At 35.7% G+C, this 16,769-nt stretch overlaps 3 protein-coding genes across 3 annotated transcripts; 2 read left to right on the forward strand and 1 right to left on the reverse strand.

Moving 5' to 3' along the window:
• Window positions 1–823: 823 nt before the first annotated feature.
• On the reverse strand, window positions 824–4,405 carry LOC104902209 (protein FAR1-RELATED SEQUENCE 6). The gene is made up of 2 exons (XM_010689908.4): window positions 3,072–4,405; window positions 824–1,959 (listed from the first exon to the last, which is right to left on the reverse strand). The coding sequence occupies exons 1-2, from the start codon at window positions 4,403–4,405 to the stop codon at window positions 948–950; spliced, it is 2,346 nt and encodes a 781-aa protein (XP_010688210.1). The 3' UTR covers window positions 824–947.
• An 829-nt stretch (window positions 4,406–5,234) lies between these two features.
• On the forward strand, window positions 5,235–11,098 carry LOC104902210 (proline-rich receptor-like protein kinase PERK1). Its single transcript, XM_010689909.4, is given in 9 exon segments — window positions 5,235–7,031; window positions 7,611–7,696; window positions 7,698–8,202; window positions 8,462–8,548; window positions 8,631–8,701; window positions 8,831–8,907; window positions 9,070–9,211; window positions 9,811–9,972; window positions 10,485–11,098. Coding segments are annotated over 9 exon segments (1,689 nt in total). The 5' UTR covers window positions 5,235–6,838; the 3' UTR covers window positions 10,851–11,098.
• A 1,514-nt stretch (window positions 11,099–12,612) lies between these two features.
• On the forward strand, window positions 12,613–16,687 carry LOC104902211 (ras-related protein Rab7A). The gene is made up of 7 exons (XM_010689910.4): window positions 12,613–12,936; window positions 13,037–13,063; window positions 13,306–13,405; window positions 15,172–15,318; window positions 15,410–15,490; window positions 15,716–15,861; window positions 16,326–16,687. Exons 1-7 carry the CDS (start codon window positions 12,884–12,886, stop codon window positions 16,393–16,395), a joined length of 624 nt encoding a protein of 207 aa, XP_010688212.1. The 5' UTR covers window positions 12,613–12,883; the 3' UTR covers window positions 16,396–16,687.
• The last annotated feature ends 82 nt before the right edge of the window (window positions 16,688–16,769 follow it).

Here is a 16,769-nt window from a genome sequence, read left to right on the forward strand (position 1 = left end):
TAGTGGATTGGTAAATAACTTATAGGAAAGCGTATAACTACGTGTTTGGAAAGATCATTTATTCGATCATTCACTATTATATCCATACACATTTTTAACATCATGCGTGTCTTACATTCAACTTAATACTCTGAAAAATGTAATATTGTTGTCCAACTTTGCTAACTAAGACAAACGAATTGATAACGTTTTGTTACGACCTTTGACCATGACCTAGAATGTTTGATCAAGGATAATTCACTATTTCTTATTTCTTTTGGCATGCATTACATTGTTCTATCTTTATGTAAAAAGAAATTCAAAATAATGTATAATTTTATACAAATGCATAGATGATACTAATAACTAGAATGATTTTTCTTGTAATTAGTTCATGAATACCAAGATAGTCAAATTGTCTAAATATGAGTTAATGATAATGGGATTATTTCATCCGAACTTCTTGAACATAAAGGCATGGAAGATCAATATACTATGCATTAAACATTAAAAATCCAAACTACTTCAAAGTGAGATACAAAACATAACAGAATATTATATAAAAACATATGTTCAAATATATCCTCAACATTTGGGGGCCTGTTCAGTGCAACATTTAAGTAACTTTTAACTTCACAGCTTTTGAGTAACTTTTAGCTTTTGAAAAATTATTTTTTGTGTTCGTCTAAGTAGCTTTTAGTTTGCTTTTAGCTTTTGAGAAGATTTAGCTTTTGTGAAAAACTACATTTTTACGTATTATTTACACATCATAATTTTGTGAACAACTACTACAACCGAACACTTATACTTTAGATAGCTAGTTTCACAACAAAAGGCTATCAACTATCTCCGCAACTAAAAACTCACATCTCATAGATAAAAAGCTGGAAACTTACAACTACTTTTGCCGAACGGATACCAAGACTTCAAATGAGTAAATTTAACTATGGATGGTATGTGACTCAATATTAATGCAACGCTTCTTCGGAATCATGTAATTGACAAGTATTGTCCTCAGTAGAAGTCTCTATTCCACCAACATCACCATTTCTCAACTGCCTACTCCTAAACCAATCATCTACGGAAACTTTAATGGACTTTAACCCTTCTATCACTATTGACATGGTTTCCTCTGCAACACATGCATTATCACATATATCCTCACAACTTACCATCATCTTTTCATACCGCTTTATCTCAACTGTCTTTAATGGATCATGATAGGCCACCTTAACCTTAGAATGTTTGCGAGGTATGTCTTTACGCCATCGCAAAAGTATGTACTTGTCAGGAACTTCACCAAACAAATGTTGATCCAATACCCTTATACAATGCCTGCATAGAATCCCATGTGTTTCGAACATCTTGCAATCACATTCCACTTCTCTGGTCTTACTGTTGTAAGTGACCCGATAGCACCTTCTCCTATCAGTTAGAACTTCCTCAGTACACCCGTTAGGAACTACCCACACACGATCTTCCATCAAATGTTCAACCTTCTCTCCAACAAATTTCTCCCCCCTCGAGTAGCAATATGTTAACCTCTCAAACTCTTTCTGCACCTCCTGAAATTTCTTATCAGTGTACGCCTTTTGAAACACCTTCTCGGCTTTGAAACCGGTCACCAGATTCCTCACATACTTCGTGGATTTTATGTCTTCTTCCTCGTCATCTATAACTCTCTGCTCCATTGCTGCACAATACTTCTCCACAAATTCAAACAACTTTGTATGACGTTTAACATAGTTGTCAAAAAAACTATTAGTACTTTCAACCCTCTGCGTTGTTTTCATTCCTGCCCAAAATGTGTCTTTCATGAATGCAGGGACCCACATGGCTCTCTCATCAAACAACCCTGAAAGCCAATCATTATTTACTACATTAAACTCAGTCAATACATTACCCCAACGAGTCTCAAACTCCTCCACACTAAAGCTTCTATATATCACATCCTTTAGGGTCTCGTTCATTTCATGGTACCTGTTTCAAAATTTTCAATTAATCCACTAGATTTAATAACAATCATGTAAGTTCAACGACCACCAAATTAAATTTTATAATTCAATTACTGTTCTCTTTAGTAAAGAGGGTTTGGGGACATTGTAGTTAAAGGTACAGTCATGCAAAATAGAAAAGTGTAAATGAATGGTGTTTTAAATGAATGTATTCAAGCACTATATTCTTTTATAATTTTGTTTCTTATATACAATTATTATTTTTTGGCGCACTTGGGTTCATCCTAAGCCTCCACATACCGGTTTTTCACTTGCTTGATAAATTGTGAACAAATACTGACTTATTCAGTCTGCTATTAAGTTTCTTTATCATTTATACTGTTCAAATATGGTTTCCATCATCTCTTGATCATGTTAGATTAACAAGCCAACCTTCAACATAAACCTTTGTTCTTTAACAAGATGGGTTATATATTGGTGAGCGCAAACAAGTGTATAATCAACTAGTCTTATAATGCTATTTTTCAAATACACCTAAAAGATTGACAAGAAAAGATGAAAAACAATCATGGAAATGTCTCCGCTGTTAATTGTCTTATCTCAATTCTCAACATAGTCTTACTTTATATTACTTCATATCACTAGCTAGTTGTACACATAATATTAACACAGTAATGGCTCTTTCAATAATATACTTTGAGATGATCATGATTTCTTGCAAAGGGTCATATACATTTGTTTCTCATGTTTGGTGAGGCAGGCTGCATGAACTCATTTGATATCTAGAGAATTTACCCCTGTTAGCATCAGAAACAGATCAAAGATGCATTCGACCACTTCTGACCAATGGAGCATTTTGCTAGTACATTACATTCAAACCTACCTAAGAGTCAATTCTTGTTGGTCAAGATTCTTTTTGTTTTTGTAAGATGATCAAGAGAGTGGAAAGAAGCTAGACATCTCCATCACGACTTCTTAAACATCACATGTGCAGCACGATATTGGCAGCAATTATGCAAGAATCTCTTAAAGCACATGCATGATACATGATATTCACAAGGATAAAAGAAATCCAGTACACATGTAGGAAGTCCAGAATAGCATAAATTTAACTATCTAAAAAATACAAGTACTAACCTTGGATGCGTTCCAAGTTTTTTGGGCAAATTTTGTAGGATACGCCATATGCACCACCTATGCCGAGTGGCAGGCATGACATCAGCAATTCCCTTCCTTATTGCAGCTACCTCATCAGTCAATATGGCATCGGGTGTTTTCCCCCTCATACACAACAACCATTGACGGAAAACCCATGTATATGTTTCCTCATCTTCTCGTGAAACTAATGCGCATCCGAATAACACTGATTGACCATGATGGTTGACACCAACAAAATTAGCAAGCGGCAACTCATACTTATTTGTCAAGTAACTAGTGTCAAAGTAGACAACGTCTCCAAACTCCTCATACGCCACTCTACTCCTAGCATCAGCCCAAATGACATCCTTCATATATCCGTTTTCGTCCAAACGCTTAGCATGAAAGAAATTTTGGTTGTCCCTTTGCATTCTCTCAAAATAATTCATCATCACATTCACATCACCCCCCTCCATCCTAAGTCTCTTATCCTGCTGTGCCAAATGCCGCACATCCTTCTTTGTAATTGGCATGTTCTGAATGCCATCTCTCTCCATGGCTAAACTCCCATGTATTTGGGAGACTTGAAAACCAGAATTGCAGTCATTAAACAATCTACTCTTCACCGGTTTAGCAAAACTCTCCTTTACATACTCTTTCCCTAGCTTTGCCTTCATCGGAGTTGGATTATGATTCAAATGCTTCAACACAACTCTCTTCAATTCCCAGCCACCATCCTTATTAATACTAGCATAAACCATAGCTGAACACTCACACTTCTTAGACTTCCGTTTAGCTCGAGTCTCATGCTCACCTACCTTGCAACCTCCAACCTCCATTCCTTTAGCTCTCTTCTTAGCCTCCCTAATCGCCCTCAAGTCAGGTCTACCATAACACTCACATCGCCATGTAAAAGCCCTCCTAATTTTCATACTATCCTTCCCTTGTCTAAATGCACTTGCCACCCTACTAACGCCAAATCCCTGCTGCTGCCCATATCCCTTATAATAAGATTCCACATCCTCCCAACTCTCGAAAACCATCCCTACACTCGGAGCCTCAATCGACTCATCCGTCGACTCTAAAACAGCACTAGATGGAGCAACACAACCTGTAGTTTTTTCAGACACAATCAAGTTGTTATTACTAGAACACGGTCCTGCACCATCGTCAACTATTTCCTGGTGATTGTTTTTTTCTTCATTCACACAAATCAAACCAACACCTTCAGTGCCACTATCTCCATCAATTACATTGCACAAACTATTTCCAATACACTCACTTTCTATACCTCTTTCACCATTTTCACATCCAGGCACTACAGATACTTCCATTATCTCCACCACTTAAATACAGTCAATAAATTTGTCCCATTTCATAATTAAACTAGGTTTCAATTATAATTCCATAAATTACATGCAATTGCAAATTTAACCCATTACCTTCAACATATCCTCCAACCAAACTACTAAGAAAAAGTTGAAATCTTTGAAAAAAATTTGATCAAATAAAGCTCCTACACAAAATTCTGACTTCGTTAACCACAATTCTTGATTCGTTAACATTGAATATTAATCCTTGTTTGGAGAGAGAAATTTACCTTATTGCAACTGAATTACTTCATCAGTTTAAAACCCATGAAGTAGAAATCTTCGTTGGTTTTTTGGCTTTTTGGGGAATTTTTTGGAGGAAAATGGGAGAAGGTCAAGAAATCAAGCATCCATTGAAGCAAAGATACAGAATTGAAAGGTAATCAGAAATTAGGCTTTAGGGTTTGCAATTTTGACAAATTGGGAGGTTAAAACAGTGTTGTATTAGAACTATTATCAATCTCTTAAATTACAGGATTAGAGCTCACACTAGCATCTATGAAATTATGTGAAAATAGAAATGTGTGAATGTGATTTTGTGGAGGGGGTAAAACCAAACATAGGTGTTTCTCATGCTCATATGTTAATTAGGAAACTAAGATGTTGAGGAAAAATCGTGTTGTGTCGTGTCGTGCTTATGACTCGGCTCATATGTCGTGCAGATTGGACTCTGTTCTTGAAAATTTTACATTTAATCTTTTTTGGTTGCAACTTGCAAATGAGCTGGTTAAGAGGCATGTTAATTTCATTATATTTGTGTCAAAGGCGTATATTGAAGATGTGATATGTGAGTATGTGACCAATCTATCGCTCAACAACGAGCCTCTTGTGCCTAGTCGGGCTAACCCTTGTGTTAGGCAAGCCATGCCCAACTCTTGAACCATCTTAATGTATGTTTAATGTTATTGCTTTCTTTTTTTCTACTTTCACTTTTATCATGAAACTTTGTGTTTTTTTATCATTTACAATTGAGGACGGGTTTTTGGGGTTAGCTTACTCTTACGGGATCGCGACCATTTGTCCCGGCCATTGTAGTACGTGTGTGGCCTAGGGTGTAAGGGGCATGATGAATTGATGTCATCCTCACCTTCCTCCGGCTTATCACCGGCAGTCTGTTCAAAGTTCCAAACTCAACGTTGGCAATTAAATTATTGTTGACCGTTTTATCTAACAAAGTACTTTTATAATTTACTATAACATATGATCAAAGTTCTTTTTGAATACCGTGAGAAAAACATTGGATAAAAAGATCGAAGGGAGTATGGATTATCTAAGATATGCTAGCTCAAGATGAGTGATGAGGATTGAGGAAGAGGAGCACAATGATGTTTGATGCGATCATTTGATAATGATGTTGCAATATATGTAGTATGTAGGATTAGTATATCAGCAAACTTGAACTTTTCATTTTATCTAAGTATTTTACTTCAATCATGGGTATACATAATTGACACTCAGAACAAAAATATGCATTTTTTCATTATGTAGTCAAGTGGGTTACTCAATTGAACACCTACCAGTATTAGGACGCGTACTAGAGTTCGAGTAACATAGAATAAGTAGCTTAATAAAGGCCTCTAAGATATAAACTCTAAACAGCAATATATGGTCAGATTTTCAATGGGTCATTTTCTTGTCATCCTGGTGGTTGTTAAATAATGTTAGTACTCTAATACTGCCTTCTTATTGTTTAATTACAAGTCAAACTGTCCCTCTTGCAAATGCAACCTTTTCTTAATAAGAGCTCTACCAACTTGAAAAAAAAGGGCATGTATAATTTTTGTTAATTAGTTTATCCTTTTGGTAGAGAATCATGTTGCTTTGACAATTAATAGGAGATATGAAAGTAATGCATGTATACATACAGTGTTGGACACCACGAATAAGCAAATACCATATAGTTGAACAATCTGATTTAATTAGACTGATTAAAATCTCCAGGTCATTAACAGCAAATTTTACTGAAGAAATCATCAACTTGTTCTTATGTCTAGGCTGAGGATATCCTTCTAACTTCTAACAAGTTCGGATTAGTAAATTTGCCCTTCTGTTCGTTAGTTGGTACTTCGGATTAAGCTGAATTTCTGATGACTATGTCAAGATTAAGATTGACTTGTTCATCTTTTGAATACATGATGACAGTATTATAGAATGTCAACTACTTGGCCTTGGTTTTACAGTTATGATTTTGCACTATATTAGAGCCAAGTAGGCCTTTACAACACCTTTTAACCATTCAAGAAAACTCTGAGTTGAAGCAGTTAGACATTCTGATCATCCTCCTCTTCATTTTGTGTTCCGCGGTTTTTTGATTATTGCTTTTCACATTAGGATTGGAGACAATCAGACTTTAGTTTTTCGATAAGTCAGGAGATTGTTTTGTCTATAGATGTCATTATGAATGGCATCAACATTCAGGGATTTTTTATATCTACTACAGTTTTAGCATCTGTAGCTGCAGGAATTGGAGTTATACTGATACTTTTGATATTGTTGTGCTGCTGGTTATGTCGTCGAGGAAAACATAAAGGAAGCACAACGAGAACTACTCACAGCATTGCAGCAGAAAATCCTTCTGGAGCTAGTAAAGGTTTGATCTCACCCGGCCTTCCTTTAATTGAAGCTACAATTATAAAATCGGTTTTATGTGATTAATGGATTAGATGTTATATGCTTCTAAATTCATACGTGCTAAATTTCTTAGGACTTGTATGGTATCTGAACATTTTCATTCCTCATCTAGGTTTAAAGATTCAAGATTATTGTAATCAAGATTTTATGATCAAGTTTATAACACCTATAGAGGCTAGGACAAGTTCTACTAGGAATTTTGAACTAGTGTGAAACAAATTTGGGTTTAGCACCAATGCAAGAGTTTGACTTTTTGAGTAAATGCATATATATATACTTCTGCAATCTGCATTCATGATCAACCTGCATTGTTCATTACATCTTTGTCCCACGGAGTTTGGATTGAAGAAAAGAAGATTAAACATCTTCATGTTGATCATGTATAATAAGCAATGGAAAAGAAAATAATTATATGAATCCTTGATCCTTTGAACATCAGTCTTTGATATTGGTTTCAACTTTCAAGACTCAAACATCAAAGAATAATCTTCATGTCATTAGTTAGTAACAGCCTAAATATGGTTGAAATGCTGATCAGGTAACCAGCATAATGAACCAGCTCAACAACAGCAGCAGCAGAACACTCCTCCAAGAACGGGTCATCCTCGAGCTAAATCATCACCTTATACGTTCTCCAACCCATTTGCCTTCACAATCCTCTACAGGCAGCACGAGCAGCGGTCCATCACCTCCGCCACCAGCATTCAAACGTTCACCAACACCTCAGCTTCCCTCAGATTACCCGAGTTCAGGGAAGTCAACTTCATCAGGGAGAGAAAGCTCAATCCCACCTCCATCTCCAGCTCTTTCGTATGCTTCTTCACAGACTATGTTTACTTACAATGAACTGGCAATGGCAACGAATGGCTTCTTAGAGGCTAATCTCCTTGGACAAGGTGGTTTTGGGTTTGTTCACAAAGGAGTTCTTCCTAATGGGAAAGAAATTGCAGTTAAGTCTTTGAGAGCTAATAGTGGGCAAGGAGAGCGTGAATTTGAAGCAGAAGTTGAGATTATTAGCCGAGTACATCATAGGCATCTTGTTTCATTGGTGGGGTACTGCATTTGTGGCTCGCAGAGACTGCTTGTCTACGAGTTTGTACCCAACAAGACTTTGGAGTTCCATCTTCATGGTCAGAATCATGCTTACTACTACTGCTAATCATTGATTTTAGTTTTTTTTTACTCTTTTAGACTGATTGTGCACATGTACCCCTGAGGTTTGAAAGATTGCATAAGGTATCCTGGTGTTTAAAAACGCACATGGTACCCCTAAGGTTTGCGAAAAAATCCACCAGATACACCTAAAACCTCAAGGGTACACCTTGTAAATTCTGTTTTTCAGCATATGTGTCATTTGTGCTTTCATCTAATGGAAGTAACATGTTGCAGGTAGAGGGAAATCTCCGATGGATTGGCCCACGAGACTGAAGGTAGCCTTGGGTGCTGCAAAAGGATTAGCATATCTGCATGAGGATTGTAAGTGCTCTTATGAGCACATTTTGGTAACTATTTGTTTTTCTGATATACATGAATCTAATGCACCTTCACTCTGATGTAGGTCAACCAAGAATCATTCATCGTGACATAAAAGTTGCTAATATACTCTTGGATAATAGTTTTCAAGCAAAGGTGACTTCTCACATCTTTAGAAAAATGTCTGATCATGTTTGCTTAGTTTTGCTTTTGATTTTGATGTCTATTTTTGTTTTGTGAAACATAATTTTTTGACCTTGAGAATTGCAATTCTGCATAATGCAGGTTGCAGATTTTGGACTTGCAAAGCTTACCCCTGAAGCAGATACACATGTATCCACACGAATAATGGGGACCCTGGGGTATGAATATGAGATTATGATCTGATCTCTTCACTTCATGTTATGTTGCACTTTACTCTTTCTATGTCATATAAAGATAATCTCATGTGTAAAATTAGTTAGCACTCTATACTCTATACTCAATACGTTGATGTTTCACACTTTCACTACTCTTGCTTGCAGATACTTGGCTCCAGAGTATGCTTCATCTGGCAGGCTCACAGAGAAGTCTGATGTATATTCATTCGGTGTCATGCTTTTGGAACTGATTACAGGACGCAGACCAGTTGACAGAACACAGCAGGAGTATAATCTAGTAGAATGGGTAGGTTCTTTCTTTCGCCTCATCTGTTTACATTCCCTTCATTCACATATAAACGTCCTATTAGGTTTGTGTACGCATAGTAATTTGTAAATGAGTTTATGGTAGACAGTAGACGCTGAGTACATAAATGATTGAAAGGAGAGAGTTATAACTTTTCACCTTAACTATTTCATTTGAACATATTATACCTTATCGGACCTTATCAACCCTCGATTTCACCTTATGGTTACTGAACTGCCTTGATTAGGCCTAACCAGCCTTAAAAATTGTCTCATTAGGGTGAAGAGAACACACATTCATTAGGGTGAAGAGAACACACTTACTGGGAGCCTATATTACATGTGTGAAGTGTGTTTGAGAGAGATAGTCAGTGGAATGACCCACATCGCATGAGTAAAGGGGGGTTGGGTTGTGGTAATATTTCCATGTAAAAGATACCTAGATGTTTATTTGTGGACTAACCAAGATAATATGCAAAATGTGCAATTGTGGACATAAGGAACATTGTATTGACTATTATCAATAAATATAGAGATATAAACCAACTTGTAAGATGCTAAAAGAAAGTTAACAGACTAGTAATCTTGCTGCTTTTGCAGGCAAAACCTTTACTCACAAATGCTATGGAGGATGAGAACTTCAATCACCTTGTTGATCCACAATTGCAATTTAGTTACAAGCACAGTGAGATGGCTCGTATGGTGGCTTGTGCTGCTACATGTGTTCGTAAGTCAGCACGACGTAGACCATTGATGAGTCAGGTACTCAATTTTAAACCTGCATTCCTGAAAAATGAAATTCCATACTCTGCTTAAGAAGTACATCTTCTGTACTAACACATTGCATCTGTCTGTTTTGCTGTGTAAATATCTGATTCCTATTGTTTAGATCATACCTGTCAAGTTCTATCATTTCATAAGCTTCATCTAGGTTCTGCTTTAATAGTCTCTTTTGTTCTCTTCATGTCAAAGTTATTTGTTCCACAAAGAATCTGATACATCAAATGAATCACCACATTCATTAGCATCAACTTGAACATCAATAGTTTAGAGATTATGACAATAACATCAATTTTTACGGAATATTAACAAGAACAATATGTTAAGCTCATAATACTACATCACATTGCTTTGTTAAATAATTCACCCTAGGCAATGTAAACATCAGCATATGAATATTGTGTTACGATGGGCATCTAAATGACCCTTTTCATCTCTCTCAATTTAGCCTTATATTTGATCTGATTTCGTCGTTGAACTTGGGATATAAACAGGTAGTTAGAGCTCTTGAAGGGAATATGTCCCTTACTGATTTAAATGAAGGCATAACACCTGGACGTAGTTTGCTCCAAAGATATGATACTGCTTCAGAACATAGTGGCAGTCAATACAAGAGAGGTTCAAAAGGATATAATACTAATTCAGAATATAGTGGTAGCCAATACAAGGGGGACTCAACAGGATTTGACAATAAAAACATGGCACCTTCAACAAGAGAATATGTAAGCAGTGAGTATGATGGAACTACAAGCGAGTATGGACTGTACGCGTCTAGTTCAAGTAGCGAAGGCCAGACTACGCGTGAATTGAACACTGATGAGGTGCACAGAGAGAGGAGACGCTTCCAGCAACACTTTTGACAACCGAATTTTTGCCTAATACTTCCTGTGCCTTTTAAATACTGCAATACGTTCACTTTCACATTTGTCAATGTACAACTTTGATCATTAAATCTTTAACTATCGACAAAGTGGAGTATTATGTGAATAATGAAAGAGACAGTTGTAATCTTCAAAAAACGGGGATGTACGATGACTAAAATGAAGTCATTTTTGCAAATGCATAACAATGTCCCTTAATGATATGGCCATCTTTTGTTCTATGTTCATAGACTTGTAGAAATGAAATCTTGTCCTAGGTGTAACTATATATAATTGTTTGTAGAGAAATTTACAGTGGGAGATAGTTTTTCTTTCCCCCTTTTGATTTGTTAGATTATTGAACATGAGAATACATGTCGTACTTGTTTCATTTGTATCATTGTTCCTTATATGTATAGATTATGAGCCTGATTTTTGAACTTCCTATGATGTTTAGAGGAAAGATTTGCATGTACTTGTTGGAATGCAAACCTTAATTTGCATGTAGACTGGACCACCAAATGTTTGACCAAATTATGTTTTGAGTAATAATTAATAGAGAAGCTTCCAAAAGTTTTTTTCTACTATTATAGATTTGCTCAGTCTTAATGTTGGTTAAGGATTTTCTTGACACAATCATTCCTACAATCATCGATTTAGATTTTAACAACAATGCTATGAGGTGTATGAAATTATGCTATTATTATTGGAGGTAATAAACAATGTATATACGATATAATTCGCTTGAAAACCAAGAACATATAGGATCACTAACCTTAATATATCTTTGTTATTTTAATGGAAATCTAATATATCATTATCCACATAATACAATTTGAAAATACTCCCTCTTTTTATTTATTGTTCTTCTCATTATTGGAAATGTTTTTTACGAGAGGAAATGGGTTAAAATATGAAAATCTATTTAAAACAGAGAAAATATACATTTCTATAATATCTTCGATACTCCCTCCCACCCCTCCCAGTTATAAAGAAAGTAACATGAACAACATGATTGGAAGGAGATATGATCAAGGCCGATCTATCTATAAGATAAACTTCAATCTATTAAGAGTAAAAAACAAATAATCAAAGACGATCATGATCTTGGTGCAACTCATGAAAAGTAATTTATTTGGTAACATAAGTTGCTTAATTAGTACCGGAAAATTTTACATTATAACTTCTGTAACACCAAAAAATATAATAATCTATGTACCAATTCCTAATTATTTTTGAAGTAATTCTAAAAAGTGTTTTCTTAGTACTAAAGATTGTTTAGTTGGTGGTACTAGTAATTGGTTGAGCTCTCTAGAAGAGTTCAAATGATACCAAGTCTCAAACTCCATTATTTCCCTCACACACAAAGACCATTTTACCCTCTATTCTATCGTTCAAAATAGATTCCAACGACTAGTTGACTAGTACTTAACACTAAACACAAGCTCCAAGATAGATCCGAATAATCAAATACTAATTACGATTTTGAAACTTCAACTTAACCTTAAAACATTTCTCATCTAAACTTATATTGATAACGAGAAGTCAAGAATCTTATTAAAAGACTTTTCAAGGATGTCTTGACCTAATAGTTAAGATTAAGGTACTGTGAACAATAGGTCACATATTCGAATTTCCCCTTCCTTTTTGTACTGTCTTCGTAACTCATATGGATAAAAAAAAAAAACCATGATTAAAAGACTTGGAAGATTTCGTCTTATCCTATTAGAGAAAGACTAAACATTTCCTAACAATCAACACCAAAAAAGAAGTGTGTAAAAAGACTGGTCGCTAAAAGATCAAAACTTACAGCTGCAATTGTGAAACCCATTATCCCTGTACAAGACAAATTGATCCCTTTAGCTTAGCTTGCATATTCCTTTACCTTGTCTTCTTTCTTCTTCTTCTTCCTCTTCAAACCCCCCCAAAAAAAAACCTCTCTTTTTTCATCTCTTTTTTCTCTCTCCTCTTTTTTAGCAAGAATTTGGTAAAAAAAAAAGAAGTGTTTCAAGAATTGCACTACATTAAGGTCAATGGCATCACGTCGTCGAAAGCTTCTCAAAATCATCATCCTTGGTGATAGTGGGTAATTCTCTTTCTCTCTCTTCTTTGTTGGTTTTTAATTTTGGAATTTGATGTTTTGGTTGATTTTCTAATTTTCTGTTGTTTGATCATGATTTTCACAGGGTTGGTAAAACTTCACTTATGAATCAGTATCCTCTGAATTTTAATTTTCTTGTTTTTTATGTGCCATTTTTGTTAATTTTAGTGACACCCTTTTTTCTTTTTCTTTTTTTGGTATGTTTTCTTTGCTAAATTAGAAATTTTGCCCTCTTTTAGTTATGACTCAGTTTTTTTTTTTGTTTTCTGATTTTGTGGAATATGTGTGTTTATTGGAGTATATGGTGGTTGGAATAAGAAAATTGGGTTTTGCCTTAATCTTGATGAAATATAGATTTGTTAATAAGAAGTTTAGCAATCAGTATAAAGCAACAATTGGAGCTGATTTCTTGACCAAAGAACTCCAATTTGAAGATAGGCTTTTCACATTGCAGGTATGATCATATATCCGATTCCGCCGGTTTGATTCCTGTGTTTACTTCACATTTTGCCAGTGAATTTGCTTTAGTTGCTGTAATTATGCAAATATTGAATAAATGGGGAATTTGTTATACTTTAATTTGAGGATAGTGTATATGAAACTTTTTGATCTGGTCTTTGTGTACGTATTGAACGGGCGAGCAAAGCGGATCAAATCCCCCCTGTAACCCCCCTAGCTTCCCCCTTGACCCCCTAAGGGGGAACCGAAGGAACAATTATTGACTGCCCCTTTGCCCTCTTTCTCTGCCTTTTTTAGTACGAGAAAGGGGCGGGTATACTTGACTTCAGTTTAGAGTGCAAAGATGATAACTTATGCAGCTTGTTATTGGTGTATGAGCATACATCTGCCTTCGTTGGTATGGAAAAGTTAGGTCTTCGGATTTCCTAAAACTCTGTTAGTATCTGATTCTATGAAGCTCCTAAAGGATGTGAGCAATGAAAACTGATGGCTTAAATACTAGTGTGTACAACCAATTGCATCTGTGGTCTTCGATCAGTCATTAGTTCCCATCTGCAGCTAATGTTTTCTGTAGCCAGAAGGGTTCTAATTCATATATGTTTTAGGAACCTAGAGTAGACATGTGTTTCATCTCACCATTTTTATTGTCAGCAATAAGTTGCTGAATTTTTCATTACAGTTGTGGGTTTTCATGAAAGATGTACGATTTGTTGTAGGAGCTCTGCTGTTCCAACATTCTTTTCTTTCCTTCCTCTGTATCTGTCCTTTGTGTCTACTATTATTAGCGTACCAAATTTTGGCTCATTTTGATGAATACTAAAAAAGTAGATTCAAGAATATCTCCTAATCATTAGCTTACCTCATTTTCATATTTTGAGTAGTCATTGAAATAATTGATAGACTCTTTAATCATTGCATTTGGTAGTTGCTTATTATTTGGCATTGTGCAAGGATGACTTCAACTATGCTACACTTTGAACTTGTCTCCCTGATTTGCTTGTGCTAGAGCATAGAGGTTCTCTATGAAGTAAATAAGTGCATGTTTTTCTAACATAAACAAGTGGGGGAAGTGAAAATTTCTAGTAAGTTCTACTATAAATGAAAACTGCATAATTTTTTGGTTCACAAAAACATAGGGAGTGTCATTCCCTGGGAACTTCTACTTCCAAAATTGGAGGAAGGCACTTACGTAGCCCCTTGGTAAGCGGAAGTTCCCATGGAAATTTCTACTTCCCGAACCTAACCAAGCAACATTTCTTTCTTCCTAGGAAGTAAAACTCCTTGTTATTGGGATTTTCTTGGAAGTTATATTTGCTACATTTAACTAACCAACCACTATATGATTAATGATGCAGCTTTTGACTATATTAGATAAAAGGGACAACTTTAACTTGGCAAACAGCATCTTAAAGGAAGCAGAAGACTTTCTTGTTGATAAATTTGTCATAATGGTAGCTAAACTATCAGGGTTCTCAGGATCCGACCCTTTATAAAACAAAAATAATCTGGAAACTGGATGGAAAATGGTCAAAACTGCTTTAAATCATGTATTCCTATGTTTCCATCCCTTCGTGCTGATTGCTTGTAAATACTTATTGACCACAACATATCTACAGGCTACAGATGCCCCTTACATGATTAGCTTCTGTATCAATCTGCTATCAGTCGTCATCTGCTTATTCATGTTTGTTCGTGTGCATGTGTATCTTCTTGATGCTGAAAAGATGCTCCTTACATGAACGTTGCTTGACCTAATTGCAGATTTGGGACACAGCTGGACAGGAGAGATTTCAGAGTCTAGGTGTTGCATTTTATCGTGGTGCAGATTGTTGTGTTCTTACATATGATGTAAATGTCACGAAATCTTTTGAGAACCTGAATAGGTGGAGGGAGGAGTTTTTATTACAGGTGAAATTAAAGTTGTTGCTTTCAACTTTTATTTAAATACGTGAACTCTTAAGGGGGAAGAGAACACTGAGAAATACTCTTGTAAATATAGGCAAGCCCCGCTGATCCAGACAACTTCCCGTTTATTTTGCTGGGGAACAAGGTAGATATTGATGGTGGTAGCAGCAGAGTGGTAAAAATTCTTTCATCTTTTCTATATATATGGCATTTTCTCCAACTTTAAGCTTTTAGACATCAGTATGAATCTCGTATTGTGATGATATATGTCAAAAGTGTTACGGTCTCTGGGTCAATGTAGTACTTGTTTCTTGCATACCTTTCCTTCTAATTTTGATAATCGTAATCGTTATTTCCTTTGGTAGTGATGCTGTATGCATGTGTTATGTCTAACAATCAGGTCTCAGAAAAGAAGGCAAAAGCTTGGTGCATGAGCAAGGGGGATATTCCTTACTTTGAAACTTCAGCCAAAGATGGTACAAATGTTGAGGAGGCTTTCCTGTGTATTGCTAAAAATGCTATAAAGAATGAACCTGAAGAAGAAATGTGAGTATATATCAAGCTATTTTTCCATGTGCTTACAAATCCCCTTTATATATGGTCTTATATTGTTTGAGTCAATTCACTTTGACTTTTCATTTAAATTTTTTTTCATTTTTAGATGAACTGTAATTTTTTTTGGAAGAAAAATTGTTTTCTAAAGCCAGTGTTTCACTATATAGCACGGAAAACGGCTAGAAATTTAGAAACGGAAACGTCCGGGAAACAGGGAAAGCTCATTTTACAACCGTTTTCAGGCTTGATTAGCACAAATAAGTTTGAAAACGACAAAACGTATAGGGGAAGAAGATTCCTTAGTTCCAAGAAGTTTCCGTGCTTCATATACTTCATGTTTGTTTTTGTCGCTTTTGGGCGATATTCCGCCTACATGTTACTTCAAAATCCATTCGTACTCCTGCATGTTATTTCAAAGAAATTCTAACTGTGTTTATCTATTAACCATGTTGTAGGTATGTTCCTGACACCATTGATATGACGAACCAAGCACAATCACAAAGGTCTTCAGGTTGTGAATGTTAAAATCTGTTGATTCAGAGGACTGCAGTTATAATTGTTCCATTGTCCTGTAATATGAAGTTTATTTGTGAATGTTGTACACTTCATATAGAAGCAAGGAGAGGGAGCTGGGCTATTTGCTTTCCTTTTGCCAATTTGTTTTCTCATCACTCTAAATAAATTTTTTGAAGTCTGATACTGATTCTGGAGAGTTCTGGTGCAGTAGGATATTGACATATTGTTGCAGCTATTCCAATTGAGAACAATGCCATTTCATCTATACCATATTGAGATAGCATGTTTTACTTGTTGCTTACCCATAGTTCATGCAAGTGGCGTGAAGGGTTCTTTTCAAAGACATTGCATTGTCTTCGAAGCATATACACCATAGATCACGA

The sequence above is a fragment of the Beta vulgaris genome, chromosome 8, assembly GCF_026745355.1.
Source record: "Beta vulgaris subsp. vulgaris cultivar EL10 chromosome 8, EL10.2, whole genome shotgun sequence".
NCBI classification, from domain to species: Eukaryota; Viridiplantae; Streptophyta; class Magnoliopsida; order Caryophyllales; family Amaranthaceae; genus Beta; species Beta vulgaris.